This window comes from Tachypleus tridentatus, chromosome 13 (assembly GCF_004210375.1).
Source record: "Tachypleus tridentatus isolate NWPU-2018 chromosome 13, ASM421037v1, whole genome shotgun sequence".
NCBI classification, from domain to species: domain Eukaryota; kingdom Metazoa; phylum Arthropoda; class Merostomata; order Xiphosura; family Limulidae; genus Tachypleus; species Tachypleus tridentatus.
In genome coordinates, this window is record NC_134837.1 from 166,307,585 (window position 1) to 166,328,382 (window position 20,798).

General features: G+C 34.0%; 1 protein-coding gene across 3 annotated transcripts in view; it reads right to left on the reverse strand.

Annotated features, from left to right (window-relative positions):
- LOC143237296 (carboxypeptidase D-like) overlaps positions 1-20,798 on the reverse strand; it is a 36,255-nt gene that overhangs the window by 10,185 nt on the left and 5,272 nt on the right. For 2 of the 3 annotated variants that reach the window (XM_076476381.1, XM_076476380.1), the window contains exons 2-5: positions 15,114-15,322; positions 6,629-6,726; positions 2,506-2,678; positions 58-257 (exon numbers count right to left, since the gene is read on the reverse strand). In XM_076476381.1, the coding sequence (XP_076332496.1) occupies positions 58-257; positions 2,506-2,678; positions 6,629-6,726; positions 15,114-15,309 (667 nt within the window). In that variant the 5' untranslated portion in view covers positions 15,310-15,322. Of the gene's footprint in view, positions 1-57; positions 258-2,505; positions 2,679-6,628; positions 6,727-12,563; positions 12,735-15,113; positions 15,323-20,798 lie in introns of those variants that run through there. The other variant, XM_076476382.1, reaches the window with a different exon arrangement.

Sequence of the window (20,798 nt, forward strand, 5' to 3'; positions counted from 1 at the left end):
AACTATAATAAGTTAATGTTTCACATACTTAGAAAAAACAAAGCTGAAGGAACTTACTTGTGATCTTTTGTGAAGTAGGGAGATTGTCGTAAGGATATATAGCTACAAGAGCTCCTCCGTGAAGATTAGCTGATAAAATAAAAGGAGTTTTACTCAACCATTTCTTGACAGCTAATGTTTCAGGTTGCTCTTTTTCTTTATTGTCTTCAAAATAATCTGGGAAGTTTCGATTTAAGTCGTAACTATTTTTATTGTACCTGTAACGAAATAAAATGACAATAAACCTTGTTACAGTAAAGGTTCTTTTTGTGGTTGTTGTTTTTCCAACGCAAACCCACCTTGGGCTATTTGCTGCGTTAATTAAAAGGAATCTACCTCACTTTTTAATGTTGCAAGTTTGTAAACTTAATGGAAGGAAGATTGTTTGTTTGTTATACATAAAGCTACACAAAGGGCTATCTATGCTCTGCCAACCACGGGTGTCAAAACCCGGTTTTTAGAGGCACAAGTCTACAGGTATACCACTGTACCATTAGGGGGGCGAAGAAAATGTTCTGACCATTTTGATTACAATAACATTCAATTATTTATAACAAGAAATGCAAGCTTACAGGCTTGTACACAGAATGTTTGATAGGGGTTATAATTTGTTATATCGAAGCCACGACATATTGTATGAAACATACTTAACATGCTAAGTACGCTAATGCTACTGCGATCTGGTGATGTGCATCCCCAGAACATTTGTAAAAAGCAGGTGTTATGGGATTGAATCTGGAAGAAATGTTGCATGAAATATCGCTTAGACAACTGCATGGCTGTTTACACAAAATCCAAAAACATTGAACGAAACGTCAACAAATCACCATTCTATTGTAATGCTGCATGGGGAGCCAGACTTAAAATTAACATAAATGTATATGTTTTAGCATTATAAAGTACTTTACTATCTGTATAAAGAGTAGTTAAATTATATTACTAATTTAAACAACTTTGTGCAACAATATTATATTAGCTACTTCAGTCATTGTCTATTATGTACATACACGTGTACACTACTGGAATACAAATTTAGTATTGCGTGGAATATTCCTGACTTTTGTCGGGATATAAATACGCTTGAAAAATTATTAATTGAGTATAGACTGTATGATTGTAAGTTTAACGATAAAAAGTGTTTGTTTGTTTATTTGTTTTTAAATTTCACACAAAGCTACTCGAGGGCTATCTGTGCTAGCCGTCCCTAATTTAGCAGTGTAAGACTAGAGGGAAGGCAGCTATTCATCACCACCCACCGCAAACTCTTGGGCTACTCTTTTACCAACGAATAGTGGGATTGACCGTCACATTATAACGCTACCACGGCTGAAAGGGTGAGCATGTTTGGCGCGACAGGGATGCGAACCCGCGACCCTCAGATTACGAGTCGCACGCCTGAACACGCTTGGCCATGCCGGGCCCATAAAAAAGTGTATGGTGGTGATTTTGAAAGTAAATTATCACAGGTTGTATTGTAATAACAGAGCAAGGACAAACAATTAGTCATGTAAGTTATATTCTAAAATAATTGAATGAGACTGTGTGAACCTTGAAGAAAAAGAAAAATTATTTAAAGTTCTGAACACGAGTGTGATAAACAACATTGTAACGAACATTTGTATATACGTTTGACTTTGATTTAATATACTATTTTAAATTAAGTGAGCTGCGTTGTTTGTTTATTGTTTAAATTTATCGCCAACAAGTTCTAGACAACTAGTGTAAAGAATCCGGTTACAAAATCTGACAGTAGCAACATAGTTTTAGGAATACAATCATAAAATGTCAACAGATGCCATTGCATGCGACTTTTTCAAGCTTAAAATGCTAATGCTTTTTTCAGAATAATGTAAACGTGTAGAAAATGTTAAGTATCATAAGCACCTGCGCTATAACTATATAAAGGTTTTTTTTTTCAGTTTGCGTACGTGTATAACTTCTAATACAGTGACAGTTTAGATAGGATATTTCTTTCGTTATTTCGGCGAGGTAGATATAATTAAAGAACTAACATGGCTGAAGAGAATTTCACCCCTCAGGAGAATGAGCTAAATGTAACTATAAATAATAAGCCGTTTCATTAACAGGACATCTTTATTTGTTAGATGGTGTAGATAAATATATATTTAAATACCAGTAACGGTCTAACTCAAAATAGCGTCTTTCCCTCCGATGGTAAAAGGAAGATATAACTCTAAGTTAATTACTTTTTACTTGTCTCAAAGGTTACACTTTTATCTTCAACTGTTTAACTAGACGGATGTGAATATATATATTACAAATAACAAAAAACTCCTTTGTTCCTTGACAGTAACAATACACCAACGTATATAATTCATATTGGCCCAACAAACAACTTTATTCTGGGCATGGAGCTAATGATTTAAAGAACGTACTAATAAAGCTATGCTCAAATAATAACCTCCTTTCATCAAGTAGTTGATACAAATATTAGTACAAACTTACCTGCCTGGCCCACGGGAACACGTTCCTTCTATGGCCATTTCAAATCCATCTGGATTCATAGATGGCATGAGGTGGATCTGGGTATTGTCCATCAACCAACGAACGTAGTGATCACTATCATAGTTGTTGAGAAGATATCCAGCTAGATGTATTAAGAGTTCTCTTCCAACTGACTAAAGAGAAAATAAAGAAATATTTAATAATCAGTTGGAGCTTGTGGAAATATGTTAAGTTGAAATTCAGTTTTCAATAATAATGACCTATTATGCAGTTTCAAAAATTAGGTTGTTTCCAGTCTCAAAAACACAATAAAATACTGAATAACATACTGTAGAGGATAAAAAAAGAAACCCGATGAGACTTGAAAACACTTTCATACACATAACATGAGCCCAGCATGGTCAGGTGGTTAAGGCGCTCGACTTGTAATCCGAGGATCGCGAGTTCGAATCCCCGTCACACCAAACATGCTTGCCCTTTCAGCCGTAGGGACGTTATGTTGGGACTGAAATCCCACTATTTGTTGGTAAAAGAGTAGCCCAAGAATTGGCGGTGGGTGGTGATGACTAGTTGCCTTCCCTCTAGTCCTACACTGGTAAATTAAGGACGGCTAGCGCAGATAGCCCTCGTGTAGTTTTGCGCGAAATTAAAAACAAACAAACAAACAAAAACATAACATGTTTCGACGTGTTTACTGAATCTTTACCTTTAGAGTGCAATGAATTTCAACTTAGAGTGAAATTAATTCTTCCAAACAAAATATAAATTCTAAAGTATTATTTCAATCAGAATTTATATCTAATTTCGTGAATCAAAAGTTTTAGTTATTAGCAAAATATTTTAAGTGTTACTCAAAATGGTTTAGACAACATTAACTAACATCAACTTTTTCAATAGTTTAAATTAGTTTTAGCTTTCAAAGCAATAAGTCATCGTGTAATTTACCATACAAATATAGTCTGCAAATGTTGTCTACCAGAATGTTATAAGAGATTTATTTTTGAATTAGTTCGCAGTCAAGAAAAACAAAACTCTCATAGGATTCTGGTAGAAAAAACGCCTTCCATGTTACAGGTGTAACATGTTTCAAACAGAAACACAAACAATATAGTTCAATACACAAAATGTCGGAATGAAGTTCTATGTATAAGCCTATATATACACTTAAACAAAATGCATTTAATGTCCATTTTTGTCAGTCTGTTTGTTTAGTTTTAAGCATAAACGGGCTATCTATGCTTTACCCACAACATGTATCGAAGCTCGGTTTTTAGTGGTGTGAATCCGCAGATATGCCGCTGTGCCATTGGGGGGTTTTCAAATTGAAACTATCTGGATAGCTGTATGGACGTAAACACAAAAACAAATTGCTTTTCTTCACTAAAATTTATAATATTCGTGAAGAAAAGAAAGAATTCATGAAAGAAATAGAAGTCTAATCCATCATCATAAGGGTCACAAGTAGTTTAACATTCTAAGTGACACAACACAATCCTATTAAGACAATCACAATATATTTATTATTCATAATTCAATTACTATGTGGTAACCATTTTATCGCTTTAACTGAGCTGTACGATGCATATAAACAGCAAGTGTTATGAAACAATAATATCTCCAAGTGATCATAATGGGTACATGAGAAAGTCAGGACGATATAAATGAGACGTCTGATACCAGTCGAGGAAACTTCCTAGTATTATTGCATCTTTGGCTTAAGACATACCATGGCATGCGGAAAAACTCAAAGTTTCACTCAAGGCTCATGCTCAATGGACATCACCAGACATTCTGAACGAGCTACTTGACATCATAGTCAATTTAGTTATCGCAATGGTAACTTCTGAGGCAAAGGAAAGTGGCCAAGACTTCATCATCATGGATGAAACCTCAGACGTAAGTATAACAGAAGTAGTATCATGCATCTAAGGTTTATTCATAAAGATATGACAAAGGAACCATTTATTGGATTCTACGAAACTCAATCCACTTAAGGAAAAGTTATTTATAAACTTATGAAGGATGAATTTGTAAAATTATACCTGAAGTTGGATGACATTGTTGGTGTATTCTCTGACGGTGAAATTGGATGACGTTTTTAGTGTATGCTCTGACGGTGCCTAAAATGTGAGGGTGGTACACAGAGGTCTTGTGAAACGAATGAAGGAACGTTCACCGAAAGCAAATTATGTATATTGGTATAAACACTTGCTGAATTTAGGTATACAGCATGCTATGATAGAAGCTGAGCCACTCTGAAACGTGCTTGAAACTATGCAAAGGTCATATAACCTTTCAAGGAAAGTTCTAAACGGTACGCCATGTTTGTTGATATTGAGATGGACGTTAAGCAGATCGCCAAAACTCTCAACCCTCAAAATGTAACTAGATGGTCTTGTCATTGAAAAGTGATGAAGGCAGTGGTCCAGCAATACCCAGGATAATAAAGGTACTCTTTAAATTTGTAAATGATCGAGACGCAAAAACATATGCTGATCCCAATGCATTGCATTATGCTGTTTGAAACTTCGACTTTGTATTTGTACTAGTACTGCTCTATAAAACACCGTACCATTCGAGTATTCTTAGTAGTATCTTCATGAAAAGGCAATAGATGTGTTCAGATGTATGGCAGGTGGCAGACTTGACGACCAAAGCAATGAGGTATATTCGAAATGAAGAGGGTTTCAACGCAGCATAGCAAACAGCTGTGAACTTCAGTGTCAGCGTTAATGAGCGTATCAGAGATATACTTTTGTCATTCAAGGACATGAAGCTTTCCAGAATTAAACAACCGCCTCAACGTCTTCAGGCCATTGTCGGCGAACCACTAGAAGGAAACTTCTCTCTTGTGTAAATTACGGAAGATCATAATTGTATGTTGATATATTATCTAAGTTTAAACAAAATACACGTTGAACTGAAGTCTAGATTTCATGGAAACAACCATAATATTCTGCGTGGATCGGGCTACGTAGTATTCAATGAATTATCAAAAAAGAGAAGTTTCTATATAATTGTTAAATACTGCACTGTGGACAGAAATATACTAGAAACAGAGAATAATATTTATCTCATGTCCTGAAATTTAACTTGCTACAACTGTTATCAACGCATTTTGTCAAAACAGACTTCATTAAATGATGCCAGTGTTATATAAAGTGGCTAGTATTCTAGTCATGAGTCCCATAACATCAAGCTCTACGGAGCAGTCATTCAGTGGCTTAAGGTGACTGAAGACGTACTTGCAGAATAGCATGGGTCAGGAACAACTAAATAACATTGTGATAATAAATATTAAAAGTGCTTACACAAACCAAGTGATTACATTTATAATGGACCATATTACTGATATCTTTAACATGTGAAAAGGTAGTGAGAAATTCTTCTTCTAGGACGTTCCAGTGAGAAGTTTGTTTAATATTCAACTTTTTATTAATGTGGTTTATTGTGATATTTTATACGTTTTCTTGATATTCTTTGAAATTGTGCCTTTATGTACTCTATAAGTAAAATAACATATGTTCTTGTAGGTGGAAGTAAAATGTATTTTCCGTTTACTTTTTTGTTGCTGATATTGGAGTGGGAGAACTCGAGCATCATGAGATCATTTCCCTCTCCTAATTTGGAATGATACTTTGGAAGTGCCCTTATATTTTAGGGAAAAACTTGCCTCCCAGGTCAAAATCAAGTCCCATAAATGCTCACTTTAAATTTATAAAGTGATGGAACAGAAACTTTCTAAAGTAGATTAAACTGATTAATGAAATGTATAAGTTTACTGAAATGTTCTAATGCAATTAGCATTCCGAACCTTTCGTTACAGTTGTTTATTGTAAATTATAGAACGTCAGATGTACAAGAAGATATTATAAGAATCTTCATGCTATAATAATTATAACCAAAACTGTGTGATATTTACATATTTTAAAAAAAATACCTTTTTTAACACATCAGTTCAGGCTGTTTTAGATTGGCATTCTAAAGCAGAGAGTTTTGTATTAAGCATATGACTGATTTATTTTATTTATTGTATTTTCCATAAAACAATGATCACAGTAATATCGCTGAACTGTGGAATAATTAATTTATGATCTTATCAAACACTCATAAACTGTTTTACCTCGTCTCCATGCATATTGGCAATGTACTTAACATTGGGCTTCAACAGAGGTCTCTCATTAGGAGTTGACGACAAAAGTATAACCCATAATTCTCGTCCTGTAACATTACAGAAAAAAAGTGTTAACCTCATATAAGACTTTTTCATCTCCTTTCATATCAATTATGTAAAAAAAAAAATTATTTAGTTCAACAATAATTATTTAACATAAAACAACATATTAACACAAACGTTAATAATTTAGTTATCGTGATAAACTGCTCTGCCTCGATGGGTGAGTTGTAAGTTTACGAACTTATAATGCTAAAATCCGGAAATAGATTCCATGCACTGGATAAAGCGCAGAAACTTTATTGTGTAACAAACAAATAAACTCTCCACCCTTCGGTAACATGAACATCGTAAAAATACAATTTCGAAAGTAGGATTTCTTGGCCGCTATTGATTTAGGTTTCCGTTTCGGTTAACACGTTAGGGCACTTTATTATGGTTCCAAATCTTACCACAATTTCCCCACGTTATATCTTCACATGTCAAAAATTAATCCACATAAAGAATTATCATAGTTTTAGATTGCAAATATCCTGCGATATTTTCAATAAACAAAACAAGAGGTGTGAATGCACTTAGACTGTTTTCAAATATACCTAATTTTTTAATAATAAGTATCGTTATATTATAAGTCGTAAAACACTCAAATATCAAATATGCTACTTTACTTTTCAAGGAACTTAGATTTTAGACAAGCATGGCCAGGTAGTTTAGGCACTCGACTCTTAATGTGAGGGTCGCGGGTAGTTTATGCTCGCCCTTTCAGCCGTGGAGGGGCAATATAATGTGATGGTCGCGGGCTCGAATTCCCCTCATACCAAACATGCTCGCCCTTTCAGCCGTGGAGGGGCAATATAATGTGATGGTCAATCCCACTATTTGTTGGTAAAAGAGTAGCCTAAGAATCGGCGGTGGGTGTTGATAACTAGCTGCCTTCCCTCTCGTCTTACACTGCTAAATTAGGGACGGCTAGCGCAGCTAGCCCTCGTGTGCCTTTGCACGAAATTCAAAAACAAACAAACAAAGATGCAGTTTGAGATTTTAAGCAAAATAAAAATTGTACAATTTGCCTTTGAAGAAGAAAGGTTCACATTTTGAAAGTGCTATTTTATAGGGTTTATTTATTTCTATCAAACCTATATGTGTTTTGTTATAGCAAAGTCACGTTGGGCTATCTTCTGTGTCCATTGAAGGGAACGAACCTCTGATTTTAGTGTTGTAAGTCCGAAGACTTACCGCTGTCTCACCGATGGACTCTATCAAAACTTCTTGAACCTACGTGTTTTTCTGACATCATAGATACTGCACAAATATCATTTTTTATTTCTGGAATATCTTGAGGACAATTCGAAATGTATACTAATGGAAAGTCTTTTCTGTTTTATATATAAGCATGCACTATGTCATAATTCACGTTTACATCTGTAAATAACAATTATATATATGTATTATGTAAAACCTAAAATTGCACTTTCTAAACTTACAAATATCACGGTGTTTGTATTATAGAATTTCGCGCAAAGGAAAGGGATTTTGTTTATTTGTTTGTATTTCGCGCAAAGCTACAACAGGGTTATCTGCGCTAACTGCTCCTAATTTACCAGTGTAAGACAAGAGGGAAGGCAGCTAGTCATGGTCATCAACCTCCATCTCTTTGGCTACTCTATTACCAACGCATCGAGGAACTGACCGTCACTTATAACAGTCCCACGACTCAAAGGACGAGCATGTTTGGTGTGACGGGATTCGAACCCCGGATTATCGGATTACGAGTCAAGCGTCCTAACCACATGGCCATGCTGAGCCAAGAGGAAAGGGAAAGAAGGAAAAAGTCACCTGATCATGGAAACAAAACAGGTTCAACGAACTAGAATGTAGGAGCACGAGTTTAGTTGATTGTCGCCAATTGAATGAAAAGACAAGTGAGAGAATAAGTGCAGACATACAGTTATTACTAAAAGCACGATGTCGCCAGAAACAAATGTTCATGTGACAAGTGGTAGAAATAACTGAAAATTATTGTTGTTGTTGTTGTTTTGAATTAAGCACAAAGCTGCACAATGGACTATCTGTGCTCTGCCCATCACGGGTATCGAAACCCGGTTTTAGCGTTGTAAGTCCGCGGTATCGCTGAGCCATTGGGGGCATTACTGAAAATAAGATTAAATAAACGAAGCTCACTGAAACCAAAACCGAACGAAATATTCATGTAATAGTAATAAAACTATACTTTCAAACAAACTAAAGCTGAATGATTACTGAGTTGAAAGCTTGCAAATATTTTGCTCACCAAATCAGCCTGAACATTACTTCTAACACAGAAAAATACAAATAATATTTCACAGCAGATTTTAATTTTTTTAAAGGCTGTTAAGTGATATTTTTCCAAAAATGTTAATGCTAATTACTCAATTTAAATTATCTCAATGGAGATACACGATACTACGTTGTTGTTTATGATATCATTATGGTAAGTACAAGTAGCCACTGAAAGAGATAAATAGGTAATTTTGTAATTCAAGGTTTGGGCTCTTACTCTATGTTTTACACGTTCTAATTGTGGTTTCTTAGTTTTGTAAAGCAACATATAATAACAGAAAAAGCCAACCAATATTCGTGCATGGAACAAAATAATCTATATATACTACAGTCAGTTTAAAACATCATAAGGGAATCCACTTGCTAACAGGTTATTTTGCACTTTCTCATCATGTTCAGTTGATACTTAGTTGAATTTTGTGAATAGATTATGATACACAGTGCTGGAAATAATTATAGAAATACACAAGCAATGCCCACTCAGGAATAAAAAACAACTAGTAATGGCAAAGAGATAAAGCGTTTATCAATGGTATAAAAATGTTTTCACAGAAAATACAAAAACAAGTGAATACTTTGTATTGTACACTAATATTTTGTATATGAGCTCATTGCTTTCCTCTGAACATTACACCTTGTTTTTGTACCATCATACATTTTATCTATGTACAATTACGGAATATTGTTTCAAATGTATTGACTCATACAATTCAGCACTTTTGACCTTCTAAGTTTTTATTTATAAATACCTATATAGCTTTAACAGTGTTTTTGAGTGTTTCGTTAGTCCTTTTACTAATCTTATGTTCCTGGGGAAACAATGAATCAAAAGGTGCCTCATTTTTTAGTTAGGATACTATCAACTTTGTGTAGGTCATTGGACCCTTTAACTGTGATGCATCCCCAGACATATACTGATGAATAAGTATGGCCAGGCGGTTCGGGCGCTCGACACGTAATCCGAGGGTCGCGAGTTCGAATCCCCGTCTCACCAAATATGCTTGCCCTTTCAGCATTTGAGGTGTTATAATGTGACTGCCAATCTCACTATTCGTTGATAAAAGAGTGGCCCAAGAGTTATCAATGGGTAGTGATGACTAGCTGCCTTCCCTCTAGTCTTACACTGCTAAATTAGGGACGGCTAATACAGATAGCTTTACGATAAATTCAAAAGGCAAACAAACAAACTTATACTGATTCTCCATCGTGCCTCACTGTCATAGCAAATATTTCCCTAACTTACTGTTTCCCATGGTTTGATACACAAACTTATTATTGTCATCTGAAAATTATGAAACTGAAATTAAAACAATAAAATAACTTGCTGTTAATAGTGGTTGTTTAAAACATTACAGATTGTTGACTTAAATCAATCTACCCACATACTAGAACAAATTACCACGAAAAAAAAAAAGAAACCAATGGTACAGGCCCTCGAGTAACCTTGCGCGAAATTTGACAAGCAAACGATATATTTTACTAACAATCTGACTAAAATGTAATCTAACAAGGACAAAATCGAAAAACAAACGAATAAAAACGCAGAGTGTTTACCAAATCAATAAAAACGCAGGGTGTTTACCAAATCACGTTGCAGAACACCAGTAGTTTGTAAGAGGCAGACAGTACAATCCCTATAAATGACAGTCAAACAATACACGAGAAGGTGGAAATTAGTGAAAATGCATTTGAAAAGAATGCATTGGAAAGAAATCACCAGTTTCATTCCAACAAAAAACTGCAAAATTTTACATTTTGTAACTAAATAGGCTGATGATCTTGGAAAGAAATAGAAGTTTGTATGTGATGCCAAACAAAATTTTCAATGACCCCATCAACTTAGCTCTTTCTTACTTTTAATCCTTCTTGTCAAGGTTTTCAAGGTATTCTTTTCGCTGTTGTTAAGCTCATCTTTGCCTGTCTGCAAGCTGGTTCAGAGTATACCAAATGATGTTTTACAGGCAAAACCATGGAAATAGTAAATGAATTTTTTTTGAAACGCACAATTTTTTTATATTTTACTCAGTTTTGTAATTACATAATTTTACTAAGCATGTAGTATGTTCCACCATCAATAAAGCTATTCCTTGTAAACTGTTGTTTGCCTAGTTATTTTTCAAGCATTTCTTACTTTTCTTTATTAGTAAATCTTCGGTGTTATCACTTACTAATAGTTGTGACGTTGCTAGCTTTACGCCTGCAATGACCCGAGTCCAAGGACACGAGAATGATATCTCTACATCCTGATTAGTCAGTCACAAAAAGAAATTCTAATCGTATTTCCCTTCCTTCACATTAGTCATAAAATAGCCTCCTTCACACAAGGAGCGATTTTTTTTAATTGCTTAAAATAAGAATAGACAAACTTTAAAAAAATCATAATATCAGAATGAAAATTAGAATAATTTATTTTCTGCGATCCCAATCTCCCCAAATGTTCTCTATGGAAAAAATTATTTGGAATCACTGTGGCTGTTTTTTATTTTCATTTTTGTTAATTTCACATTTATTGTATTTTACGAATGTTGTTTGGCTATTGAACTCACTTAACACGTATTCTTTTGTAGAGTTATATGTGTTGTGTGTTTAAGGGTTAGGTTCCGATGTGACAGAATTTCGTACCGAGACTACATTTCCTTTAATATTGTAATGATATTGTGATTAATTTTTTGTTCCTCTTAATTCAACCTTTACATTACTTCATGTCCCCCAGTGGCTCAGCAGTATGTCTGCGGACTTACAACGCGAAAAACCGGGTTTCGATACCCGTGGTGGGCAGTGCACAGATAGCCTATTGTGTAACTTTGCGCTTAATTCAAAACAACAACAAAACAACTTTACTTCATAGGTATCGTTGAAGAAGTAAATTTACTTTTACGTTTCACAAATATTTCATTTATTACTGTCATAATTCTAGAAGTACAAGAATCGTCAGACATAACAACCATCAAACAACTATCAAGCACTCGAGAGTAGCCTGGACTGAAAGTTTCGTAAATACAAAGATGCATATTAGTTCAGTAGCTCCAGTAGAAGAAACGATACCCATTGGAACTCATGAAACAATAATAAGGTGTAAAGCTAAGATTTGTACAACCAGCTCCAAAAATTCAAATGCCTGTGTTGTATAACGATTTGAAATTACATCGTTTTCCAAGCAAGCATAGCGAGTAAAACACAAAATAACCATTGCATCTGTGATTCTTGTTGTGGACAAATGTTTCTTAGAAAATACTCTGTCTGATGAGAGATTTGCAAAAACACTGAAAAAGGCAATGCTGATACACATTTCCAATAGCCCCCCAGTGGCTCAGTGGTATGTTTGCGGACCTACAACGCTAAAAACCGGGTTTCGATACCCGTGGTGGGCAGAGTACAGATAGCCCATTGTGTAGCTTTGTGCTTAATTCAAAACAACAACAACATTTCTAATAAAGGACTAAAAATCATCTGAAAGTTTGTTTTTTTTTATTTCGCGCAAAGTTACATTAGAGCTATGCGCAATATCCGTCCCTATTTTAGCAATGTAATGCTAGGGGAAAGACAGCTAATCATCATAACCCACCGTCATCTCTTGGGTTAGTGTTTTACCATCGGATGGTGGGGATTGAACTTCACATTGTAACGCCCCCAAGCCTGAAATGGTGATCATGTTTGGCGGCACGGGAATTCGAATCCGCGATCCTCATATTGCGAGTCGAGCGCCCTAATCACCTGGCTATGCTGGGCCGCTCATCTGAAAGAACAACAATAAAAAAAATATCTAAATATTATGGAGTAGATAAACCAACTGCAAGAGTTTTGTTTGTTTTTATTATTTATCATTCTTTACAATTATAATCAGTCTTGCAAGAAATATTCATTAAATTAAAATAGCACAGTGAGTTATTTCTATTCCTCTATGATATATTGAAAGTAACAAAAACGAGCTCATGTGGCATCAAAAGCACAGCATGGTCCTTGAAAATGCTCTTACAGATTAACAAGCTTAATATAGAGATGTTAATAAATTAAATGTCTTTGATGAACTGAAGTGTTTTCAATAATCATCGTGCAAGGAATAATTCCAATTCACATAAAGGAGTGGCTGCTAGTGAAGAATAATCTAAGTGTTCCCAGATGTATACACTACACTGATAATTCTTTAAATATTGCTAATAAGTATGTTTAGAGGAGAACAAAGCTCTTCAAAACCATAACTAATCAAAATTGACTTGAGATCAACGATAACAGAAAATGCGTTAGTTGGCCTTGCCATCATATGAACAAAGTCAAAGTATCAGATTATTGAATCTTAGACTTGTAAGAGTTTGTTATAGAGTTTGCTTCGTTGTAAGCACGAAAAAGTGAATTTTAATTAAATATTATATTTATAAATATATGCGTATATATATGTGTGCGTATGCCTGTATGTATGTATAAATATATGTACTTGTATGTGTATATAATGCTTATATTGTGTAAGTGTAGCTCTCTTTATTCCAGTTGCTTACTTCTAATGTAAATTACAAACTTAGAAATTGAAATAAATTCGCTCGTTTATTTTTCACATAATAGTAAATGTACATGTTATACAATTTAGAACAACATATTTTAATTTTAGCAATGTATCATTCAGTTAACCGTAACCTGAACAAACACAACATCTCATTCTCATAATTTGTATAGAGCAGCAAAATATCTTTTTTTTCTGTTGTGATAAAACTCTTGAGATGGCTGGCACTTTTTCCAGTTCTATTGGTTGTCGTCCGTGGTATTACTGGTGGTTAAAGTCCAATGCAGTCTTTATATATTTAACATTAAGGGAATGAGAATGAAGTGATAGCCAACTCAATCTGAGTTAAAATAATTTGATGAAATTAGAGCATTGGTAGACCTTTAGGAGTATTTGAAAAAATATTCAAAACGTCTAAATGTTTTATCTGTATTAAGCATCCATATCAAACTATAATTTAAGCTTCGATCAAACTGGGGCTTTTCAAGACGTTGGTCTGTTGCGTTACCTACTAGTTATAGTTAATTTAGAACAGGTTATGTGTTTTTAGTTGTCTGAATGTTTAATTTTATAGGAATAAACATAACACCAATAAGTTTACCACAATCTAATTATCTTTTACATTACACTAGATCTCGTTGTCATCAGTAAGATTTGTTATTAATATTTATTTTTCAGCAGTTACTGTTTTATTAGAAACAATTTTACGTAAATAAACAGTAATAAAGCATCACTTGAGGTGATACTCTAGAGTACTTAAACTTATAAAGCATGAATAATTAAGGGCTTAAGTCTCATATAAAACTTCGAAGGTTATAGATATTTGCAAGTACATAACGATTATATTCACACCCACTAGAAATGTCTTGAAAACAGTTTGTAATATTATATTTTATGAAGTTAACTACTGTATCTAGCGAGGAGATCGAACCTGGGTTTTAGTGTTGTAAGTTCGTAAACTTACCGCTGTCCCACCGGGGTAAATGTTATATCATCTGTATTTTATTACAAAAGTAAATAAAAATAACCTTCTCAGCAAAGAATAGTGGACAGAAATAGTTAGATAGTCCCTGAATATAAGCACTGCTACTAGAATACAATGTCTACAAGTAACATGTTAAACATTCTTTATTAACAACAACAAAAAAGAAATATTTGGTCGTTGATATTGTTATGGGAGGAAGGTTGTTGTTGTTGTTTTCAATTAAGCACAATGCTACACAATGGGCTATCTGCGCTCTGCCCACTACGGGTATTAAAACCCGGTTTTTAGCGTTGTAAATCCACAGACATACCGCTCAGCGACTGGAGGGCATGGGAGGAAGGACAAATTCTCTATCAACTGATGAGTTTAACTCATAACAAAAGCTGGTATATAATGTTATTTCGAAGTTGAGAAAAATATAACATGTTAGTTTCAAACGCTCTCCATTAGAATTAGTGATTAAAATTCTTAACCGAAGAATCAGTCATAAGTATATATCATCAGGAATAAATAACTTTTAAGATGTGCTTAAAATAACTAAAGACAGAATTTATATATTAGGTAATTTATTACTGAGAGACAATTTATAATTTTGTCTCTATTTAATCTAATTTACAACAGGAATCTCAATATACCTTCGATCGAACGTCCAATAGAATAAAGCTTGGCCATCTTTGGAAATATTTGGGTCATTTTCATTAGCAAAGTAGTCATGTCATTATAGCGGTGATATCTGTAATCCACTTGAATCCGTTGTTGTTCTGATACCTCACACATCAGTACAATGGAATAAAATATTAAAAACTTGACAGACCAGTTAATGTTTTCCATCCGGCTTCACTGGCTACAATAAATAATATGCATAAGAAAATTAATGATAATTTTCAAAACCCAAGCCAAGCAAGATTCCATAAGTAATAAGTCTTTTATTGAAAACATTATTAATTCTGAATGTGTTTCATATTAACCTTTGATCAGAGTAAGCTTCCTGGCTAGTTTTGTTACATTACTCGAGTAATTTTCAAAACTATTTACATATGCTAATAAAGCAGAACAAAAACGTTATTATATATTTAATAATGCATCATGTACTTACCAAGGCAGAGAACAACAGCTTCTAAAATTACATCAAAAAATGTTCTACTAAATTAGTTTATGCGTTCTAAAATTCGTAAATCTTCTTGCCTTTTAGGCTTAGCTACACGTAAGCTAAAATTATATAATTTATCTTAAATAAATTTTTGGTTTTATTCATTAGGTTAAATTGTTGGAAATACGTATAGAATCACCAGGTTTATTGCGCGGCATGAAGTTTTGAATTAACAGTTTTCCTACGACATTTTAGCTTTCTTGCAGTTGCCCATGAACTACAGAGACACTTGTTGAAGCAACCGTTAAAATGCTGAAACGTCTTAACTTCATCTCTTTCTAAACAGTCTGTTCATTTATATAATGTCATCATTAATTTTCAACTTACAGACTAGAAAGATAGCAACTAATCACCAGCTTTCAGACATTTCGTTGGCTACTCTTGTCTGACCGAATATAGGGGTTTGACATTTACTCTTATAGTACACTGACAACCTCAAAGTGTCAAACGTCTTTTGGGCAACGGGCTCAAACTCTAAATATTTGCATTCACGATTTAGCCAAACCAACCACTAGGCTCCAGTAATGCTATAAAAATGAAAGTTTTCTTCGTAACTCGAAAGAACTCGCCCTGAAAATAAACCAACTTAAAGGCCTACACACCACTATTTACATGGAATCAGGTTAAAAACAATTTGGCCTTAATTACCACGCCGTTCTTGGTGCAATGGTTGTAAGATTTTAAGTCTTAAATTAAGCAAGTAATTAAAATTTTATATCTACAAAAATATCATATGAAATCCTAGCAATCTTCAGATGCGATAACTTGAAAAATAGGAGAAAAATAAATTACTCATTATCATGTTTTGGATACTTTGAGTTCTGAACATAGTTCAAGTTTTCAGATATACATAAACAAATATCCTACATTTTAGTTTATATACTTTTTTGTTTATATCTTACCAAATAATGCTTATTGTATTTGTGAAAACGCAGTAAAATCTTGAGAATATGATTATATTAGAAATTTTTCTAGGGTAATAACAGGATTCATTTTTTTATAATTCCCTATATATTTAGAAATTAAAGATAATAAGTTCAGTTTTTCTACAAGCTTTTAATTAAGTTAAAATATTTTATGTTGACAACAGTGGAGATTGTTTGTTTGTTTGTTTCAAAAACTACACTGGTCATCTCCCAGTTTGAAGTAAAAAAGTAGAAGGTATGTGGATGGATATTTAATCCTAACCACCACAAACTGTCTGACCATTCTCGTCAGGCCTAATAGCAGAATGTGACTGTCAGTTTATAAAACAACGACACGAACATTCACATTTCTTAAAACTTTTGTAGTAGAGGAGGGTGTCACAAAATCTGAAATCTCCAATCCAGTAAACTAACCGTTGGGCCGTGTTTCACCCTGATAGAGAAGTAAGAAATACTTCTAAATACAAAATATGGCATTTATCTGAGAAGACAAGTATTCATTAATGTAGATATTATCTAGGTATTGTATTGGTTTGTCAGATTAGTTTGTTTTATTATTATTGTTGGTTCATGTTGCGACATTAGGCCTAGCATTGCATATACTGTTTGTTTATTTGTACTTCGCGCAAAGCTACTTGAGGGCTATCTGCGCTAACCGTCCCTAATTTAGTAGTGTAAGACTAAAGGGAAGGCAGCTAGTCATCACCACCCATCGCCAACTCTTGGGCTACTCTTTTACCAACGAATAATAGGATTTACCGTAACAATATAACATTCCCACGGCTGAAAGGTCGAGCATGTTTGATGCAACCGAAATTCGAACCCGCGACCCTCAGATTACGAGTCGAACGCCTTAACCCACCTGGCCATGCCGGGCCTGCATATACTGAAAAAGTTGTGCCTAAATCTACTCGTCTTATAATAAACATTTTGTTATAAGTATTTACAGTTATTTTTAGAATACTCAGGCTTTTATATTCAAATTAAGAATTGAAGTTTCTTTTAGCTAAATTAGTAGGAGGAGTTATTAAAATTAAAAATTAAATTATATATATTCCATGATTATTTGTACCTCCTAAATGTTTAGGAAATTATTTAGTGATTTCTTTAAACATGTGACGAAACATACTCTTCTGTAGTTTCGGTATTAGTAATTAACAGCATCAGTAGTAATTTACAAATGTTTTTGTGTTAGATTTAAGGACAATCACACAACGTAACTTTAGTTAGATTTATAAATATAAGATAGATATATTGTTTATACTAATACCAATGCATGATTAAGGTTAGCATTAACATAGATTGGTATGGTTAGGTCCACAGTCTTCGGATTTGCAACGCTAAAATTAGGGGTTTAATTCCCCTCAGTGGTTACAGCAAATAGCCCACTGTGGCTTTACTATATGAAAACGTACATACTGGTATGATTAAAAATGGGTAGAATTTATATGGTGCGGAAGGTGCCAGAGTTGGATTATATAGTAGCTTGGATGCAATTTTCAGATACAGTACTCTAAACTTTCATAGCTTGGTTGGAGATAAGTTATAGATAGCTTTAGGGACGATAGCACTGTTAGAGAAAGGTAGATAGCAGAGTAGGAGCAGCAAAAATAGAGGAAGCAAGAAAGAAAAGTGATAGAATTGAGATAAAGGTTCCTTTGGGTAAGGAAGTGTGTCTTAGTTTTATAAATCTTAAATGGTAAAAAAAAAAGTCGAGTCTCCGTATGAAGGTGCAGTTATCATTCAAGTATTGTTTATAATAGATTTGATCCTTCAGCTGTTTCACTGAAGAAGTAAATGAAATATCTACATAAAGGTAACTCTCGATACGTACGTTATTAAAATTGTTTGTAGGTGAAGCGTAGGAAGAATGGATTGGTTTAATTTGTTTTGAATTTTGCGCAGAGGTACACGAGGGCTATCTGCGCTAGCTGTCCCTAATTTAGCAGTGTAAGACTAGAGGGAAGGCATTTAGTCATCACCATCCACCGCCAACTCTTGGGCTACTCTTTTACCAACGAATAGTTTGATTGACTTCAACATTATAACGCCCTCGCGGCTGAAAAGGCGAGCATGTTTGGTGTAACGGGGATTCGAACCCACAATCTTTAGATTACGAGTCGAGTGCCGTAACCACTTGGCCATGCCGGACCGGAAGGTTGGAACTAAAATTTGTTTGCAAGGTTCTAAAACAATATTTTATAAAACGTATTTATTGTCAGTTCAACTACTGGTACCAAAGAAAATCCTCTTTTTGTAGTTCCTATAAGAGCAAAAAATGTTTGAAGCTGCAAACCCGGAGACCTTCTTAAAAAGAATAAAGAACTTCTTCAGAGGTTCAGTGAAAGACAATCGGAAATTTGCTTTAGAGCTTTACTGGTTTGACCTGTATGGTAGTTTCAGGATAAAGGTGAATTATCTGTTAAAGTTTATTTAAGCAAGTTAGATATGAAGATATTCCAGATACCTCTTTAAAGGCAGTTTAAACTGAATTTGCATAATGCTGAGAGAGCTTGGAGAGATTGACAATGTTAAGTGTGTGTTCTGTAGATCTGAATCAATCACATTAACTCTATACATCCCAACATTAACTTCACATGTAAACAGGAAGAAAGCAATCAAATATCATTTCTTAACCTCAAAATTACAAGAACCGACACACAATTCAAAACAGAAATCCACCGAAAAATCACCCATACTGAACTATACATTCCTTGGGACTTAACACATGAAACAAAATAAAAACTCAACATACTAAGAAACCAAATAAACACAACCATAAAACTATGCTCACCAGATAAAATTAAAGATGAATTAAACAAAATAAAACAATACTTCATCAACATCAATAAGTTTTCTCCACAAACCGTAGAAAACATACGCAAACACCTAGACAGAAAGCAAAATCAACCAACAAAAGTAAATATATCTCACAACGAATCAAAAAATCACGAAACCATATACTACTGCATACCATATATTCCCGACATCAGCAGACAAATAACCAACATTTGGCAAAAACTAGTAACAAAATATGACATTCCAGTAAAAACCAAATTTATTCAAAAACCAGGCACAAAACTGAGGTCTATACTATGTAAAAACTACACTGACAAACACCACACCGACATTATTTATAAAATACAATGTGATAACTGCCACGACTTCTATATTGGAGAAACAAATAGAAAAATGGAAACCACCTTCACGCGTTTTCGAACACTGCAAGTCATATAAACACAACATAACCATAGAAAACACTCAAATACTAAATAAAGAAACAAACATAAACAAACGCAAAATTAAAGAAGTCTTACTTATACAACAACTTAAACCCAAAATAAACCAATATAAAAGAACGCCTTTATACCTATATTAAATATAGTAAAATAAAATTATATATTCAAACATCTAAGCACGCCCTTTACATTCCGACACTCAGTTACACAACCCCTTCCAAACATGTGGTCAGCTTCCGGTCAGTTACCTCTTTCTTTCTTTGTGAACCTGACGATGACCGAAGAAGGTCGAAACGTTCTTCGCTCTTCTATGTAAAATATTTTCTCAACCCAAACGAGCCGTTTTTGCATACATATTTCTCTACAAGTGGGTTTTCTCGACATCACTGGGAAGTGGACATTGAGCGTTTAAATCGATTTCAAAGACCAATGCTTGAAAAATGAAATGAAAACTGTGTATTATTTTGTCTATGGTAATCAGAAGTGGACATTGAGCGTTTAAATCGATTTCAAAGACCAATGCTTGAAAAATTAGATGAAAACTGTGTATTATCTTGTCTATAGTAATCAGAAATGGACATTGAGCGTTTAAATCGATTTCAAAGACCAATGCTTGAAAAATTAGATGAAAACTATGTATTATCTTGTCTATGGTAATCAGAAGTGGACATTGAGCGTTTAAATCGATTTCAAAGACCAATGCTTGAAAAATTAGATGAAAACTGTGTATTATTTTGTCTATGGTAATCAGAAGTGGACATTAAGCGTTTAAATCGATTTCAAAGACCAATGCTTGAAAAATTTGTCTATGGTAATCAGAAGTGGACATTGAGCGTTTAAATCGATTTCAAAGACCAATGCTTGAAAAATTAGATGAAAACTGTGTATTATTTTGTCCTTTAGCGTTTATAGCTGAAATATTTATGGTTTATTTTGCGCTCCTTTTTTGACGAATTGTTTTTATGGTAAATATTATATACTTAACATTTTTGTTATTACTATCAA